The sequence below is a fragment of the Mastomys coucha genome, chromosome X, assembly GCF_008632895.1.
Source record: "Mastomys coucha isolate ucsf_1 chromosome X, UCSF_Mcou_1, whole genome shotgun sequence".
Taxonomy (NCBI): Eukaryota; Metazoa; Chordata; class Mammalia; order Rodentia; family Muridae; genus Mastomys; species Mastomys coucha.
This window is the reverse complement of record NC_045030.1, coordinates 134,653,764-134,659,194: the sequence shown is the minus strand read 5'-3', so window position 1 is coordinate 134,659,194 and position 5,431 is coordinate 134,653,764. Positions and strand designations below refer to the sequence as shown.

The 5,431-nt window shown below is 37.3% G+C and overlaps 1 protein-coding gene across 1 annotated transcript in view; it reads right to left on the bottom strand.

The window, feature by feature from the left end:
- Col4a5 (collagen type IV alpha 5 chain) overlaps positions 1-5,431 on the bottom strand; it is a 186,436-nt gene that overhangs the window by 8,556 nt on the left and 172,449 nt on the right. The window contains exon 48 of the mRNA XM_031377745.1: positions 3,937-4,149. Within this exon, the coding sequence (XP_031233605.1) occupies positions 3,937-4,149 (213 nt within the window). The remainder of the gene's footprint in view (positions 1-3,936; positions 4,150-5,431) is intronic.

The following is a 5,431-nucleotide window of genomic DNA, read 5'->3' as shown; positions in this document are numbered from 1 at the left end:
GTTTTTTTGTTCTTTGGAGGGGAAACTGGGAAAGGAGAAATTCGCATGTAAATAAAGAAAATATCTAAGATAAAAAAAATGGAGTGCATTCTTATGTGTCTGAAGGGATACATTTTTCTCAAACTGAGGACTGATAACAATTAGAAACATTTGGAAATTCTAGGTCTGGATTATGGTTGAATTGCGTAAGGTTTTCCTAACATGCTTGAGATACTTGGTTTAATCCTCAGCACTGACCGCCTCCCCTCAATCACTTGGAATTAGGATTGTGATAGATTTTGGGAAGGCCTAGGGATCTTTGCAAAGGTTCTCAGCTTGAAAGTCATTGATTTAGTTGAAACAAAAAAATACCCAACATACAAAATTGGCTGAAAGAAAAGTAATTGACTCAAGGTCACATGAAAGGGAATAGAAGCATTGAGCAACTAAAAAAAATGGAGAGATTTAGAATTGCCGTTGTGGTATCCAGGCACACAAGAGCTGGAGTAGCCATTGATTTTATCCTGGAACACAGTCCCATTGTGGCAAGAGGTTCCTTGGAGACCAATGTGAAGACAACCTTGATGAATGTGCCAGTCAGCCCTGTCTCCGTGAAGCTGTGTGTGGATAGAGGGAACAACTACTTCTGTGACTGCATGGGTAGTGGGTTCACAGGGAGACCCTGTGAGACTGTGATGACTCTTTGCTGGTCAAAGCTTTGTCATAATGTTATAACATGTGAAGACACTGTCAACAGCTACATTTGTCACTGCTGGCCTGGATGCACAGGTGCCTCGTGTGAGACAGACATAAATGAATGCAGTAGCTACCCCTGTCAATTTGGGGGGCGGGGTGGAGATGTGCCAAGCTGTCCTCAGAGGATCAATAGGGATACATTATAACCTCGCCTTCCTCCTTCAATTACCTTTAGAGTTCCAGCTCTGTTTGTATCTGTCAGCCTAGATTGATAGACAGGAACCTAGCAGAACTGTCCTCTGAGGGGCTCCACCCAGCAGCTGAATGAAACAGATGTAGAGACCCACAGACAAACATTGGATCAGAGCACAGGGAGTTTTGTGGAAGACTTTGGGGGAAGAATTGAGGAACCTAGATGAGATAGGGGTTCCACAAGAAGACAGAGTCAACTAACATGCACCCTTGGGGGATCCAGGAGACTGAACTAACCACCAATCAAAGAGCCTATAAGGGTAAGACCTAGGCGTCTGCACATATATAGCAGCTGTGCATCTTGGTCTTCATGCAGGTCCACCCACAACTGGAGCAGGGCATTATCCTAAGTCTGTTGTGTGCCTGTGGATCCTGCTTCCCTAAGTAAGCTGTCTTACCTATCCTCAGTGGGAGAGGATGTACCTAGTTCTGCAGTGACTTGAGGTGCCAGGGTGGGTTGGTACTCAGGCGAGACCTCCCCTTCTCAGAGGTGAAGTAGAGGGAAGTATGGGGGAGGGCTGTGTGAGGAAGGACTGAGAGGAGACGGAAGCCTCAATCAGGATGTAAAGTGAATAAATAAATAAATAAATAAATAAATAATGGGATAAAAAGAATTACCATGGTTTGCGTTCAAGTCCTAAATCTATCATTTATTACTTGTGTGTCTTCTATTAACTGATTTAACCTATTAGCCAGTTTCTTTCTTTATAAATTTTTAGAAAAATGTTTGTCCTCTATCTTTGTTGTTCTTGTAAAAATCAAATTAGACAAAGGGTTTGGTAGCTTTATGTATATGATACAGTAACTTTAAAAAAAATGCCAATCTATTGTCTGATTTAGTACAGAGCTGTAAATATACCTAGTCTCATAAAACAAAAGAAAATGTGCATAAGAGAAACTCCCGTAATGATAAGACTATGGTGTTTAAGCAAGCCTGTGCTATTGGGTACCCATATTAATATAGAATCACTATTACAGTCTCAAAAATTTTAAACTATGATATCATGCACTTCCCATATCCCAAATAACAAGGTCTTAACCGACTATTGGTTTTCAATATTTCTTTTTTCCCTCTCAGGCAGAAATTCCAAAATTCAATTTGTTTCCTCCAGAGAAGATCACACCAGATAATTGGGATTATCTAATACTGAAATGTCATCCCTGAAAACATGTATATACCATATACTATATGGAATGTTACATTTATGTATGTATATATATATATATATATACATATATATATATATAATGTGTGTGTGTGCATGTGTGTGTGTGCATGTGTGTGTGTGCGTGCCATGACTCTAAAAGAAAGTAAGGTGGGTTACAAAGAAGAATTTGGAATTTGGAAGGGGGAAAGGGAAGACAGAACTATATAATTGTATTATAATCACAAAAATTAGAGAAACATATTGTAGTTCTTCTACCAATCTATACCAGAAAATATTGCATCAGGTAACATTTAACATCAAAGCTATCCTTGCTTACATTCTTTGTTTATTCATTAACATAACTCAAAGTTTAGCAAAGTCCTGTCAATACAGACCACTCTTGGATATTTTAAGCTATTTTTCTAAACTTTTCCTATTCCAGGCCTAAAGAGTATCAAGGTAGGAATAGTTTATAATTATCAAGTCTGAGAACAAACTCTAATTGACCAAAAACATATTTTGGAAAGTTATAAAATAATACTGAATGGATCCTATTTTCTATCTGTATTATATATTAAGATGTTACAGTGATCAAAAAGTCTAATGTTTTGTACTTATCTGTTATGTTAGATTTCATATTTAAATTGTCTTTATTATTTTACATGTAATGATATTCTGCCTGCATGTATGTACTATGTGCATGCAGTATCTACTAAGGTCAGAATGGGGCACTAGATCCCCTGGAACTGGGATTATAGAAGGTTGTGAGCTGCCACGTGGGTGCTGAGAATTGAATTGTGGTCCTCTGGAGAAGCAACGAGTGCTCTTAACTGCTGAGCTTTCTCTATAGCTCTGAAATTTCATGTTTAAACCTTTGACTATAAAGACAAATTCGACATTTTTAGTGAAGACAGAACAGCTAAAGGAGATAGAGATTATAGAAAACTACTGAATCATTTTTAATATAACATTCCAATTAATTTAAACATGACTTTTTAAAAAGAGTTGCCTATTTAAGATTAGGAAAAGAAGATATGATAAACAGATATAGAGAAAGGGAAAAAGTTAAATCCATTTTTATTTTGTTCAGTTTCATTGAATGATCTATGAACCTTGGCTTCTGTGTAAATGATGGAGAACTAACTAGCAGGTGTAGACAAGCACTTTTAAAACAGAATAAGCAGCAGATACTTCTGATGTTCTGCTGCTCAGAACTATTTTGTACCCAATAAGACCTCAGGAGGCTTCTAACCATAGATATCCCAGAAGCTGAGAGCCTAAACTATGTTCTTAAACAATTTTCATGGATGTAAATTGGAGGGTAGATTTTAATATAAACTTCCTCAGATAAATCAATCAGCCCTTATCAACCAATGTTGAAACTGCAGAAAAGAAATCATGGGGATGGAGAGGTCAGTGCAGTCTCATGCCATTGACTAAGTATAGGGAAGATACTTAGGGATGCACTGAATAGCTCATAATAAAAATCTGTCACCCATAAATTACAAACAGTGCATAATCAAGCAGCTGCTATACTATAGAGTGCCCTGGAAAACTGCTTCATTACTAAACTAAGTAAAATGTATTTGGAGTCATCTTGCTTTAAACCAAGAAAAAAAAAAAGGTACCTTGTACTAGCTACAATGTTTTAATGTATTTAATTTGAAGTTAAAATTATTCATTTAAAGATTATAGTGACTGTAGTTGGTTAGTTCTGACATGCTCTTCAATTTGAAGGCCCCAAAGAATAGAGTTGTACATTTTGATTTTGTCCAAGGTCACTCTAGAACCTAAAAAGATTTTTGAAATAAATAAAAAAAAGGCATAAAAAGAGAAAGAAGTTAGATGCCAATTATCTTACCCAAGTCTTGACCATGGGCTCTTTTATTTCCTTGTACATACAGGAGAGAAAAGCCTTCATAGATATGGACTGTTCCCTGTGGGCATTGTGGTGCATCTGTTGTCTGACTGTGACGTGTGATGAGGAATCCATGGGCAACAGAGGTGGTTCCAGGGGGGCCTGGAGGTCCTTGCAATCCATCTGGTCCTGGGGGACCATCCATTCCACGGGCACCTTTTTGTATGAAATCATTGTACAAGATTAAGTAGGCTCTGAGCCACTATTGTGGCTACTAAAAAAGAATAATGATTAGTGAACTTATTCAATCTTTATGTGGTGTCTATAGAAGCATTGTCAGATATAGTGGGTAGAGAGACACATGAGATTATTTTCTTTGCCCTCAAAGAGATTTAAATGCATTTATTTCCTCCTGGCATAGGCTGAAGACATTAAGCACTAAAATTCTTGAACAGAATTTTAGGTAGGAAGAAGCAATGCCTATGGGAAGCCAGCATGTTATCTATTCTCTTGTTATACTAATGGAGTTTGAGTCTTATGACCAAATTTCACCAGCTGCTTTGTTCAACCACAGGAAAAGAAGAGTATGGTTTCCATAGCTCATCCAGCTTCAGTGCTAAAAATGTTTTTCTTCAATACATCTGGAGAACTGTTCTGAAGGATACTTGCTTAGAAAATACATAGCATATTTTTTAAAAGCCTTCAAAAATGCATCATTAAAAAAAGATTTTATGTATATGAGTACAATGTCACTGTCTTCGGACATACCAGGGAAGGGCATCAGATCCCATTACAGATGGTTGTGAGCCGCCATGTGGTTGCTGGGATTTGAACTCAGGACCTCTGGAAGAGCAGTCAGTGCTCTTAACTGTTGAGCCATCTCTCCAGCATCCAAAAAGCATCATTTTAATATGCCACTGGTGGTTCTCCTTGTACCCAGGGCTTTAATTATTGAGTGTGTACTAATTTTTGCTTTTAGGACACTTCATAGCAATGCCCGTGATTAAGATATCACTAATTTGTTCATTCTCTGGAAACACAAACTTACTGAATTGCCAGTGTTGGCTCTAAGGAGGTCCATATGTATCACTGTATTATTTTGTCACCAAAGATACTTTTTTCTAATATACATTCTTTATCTTTATATTACTTTCTTTTATAACTATATTACCTAGAGTTACTAACATTAAAAATTTATTATGCTTTTAATATTTTATTTTTTGTCTTTTTTTCAAGACAGAGATTCTTTCCATAATACTGGTTATCCTGGAACTCACTCTGTAGACCAGGATGGCCTTGAACTCAAAAAATCCGCCTGCTTCTGCCGCCCATCTCAAGTGCTGGGACGAATGGTGCTACCACTGCCTGGTTTTTATTTTACCAATCATATTAGTGGCTTTTAAAAATAAGTTTAAACAAATTTGTTTGGGGATTAGGTTGACTAGTGATAGAAATGTAACAAACTGATTCTCAGTACTTAGGGGGCTGAAGAAAGAGG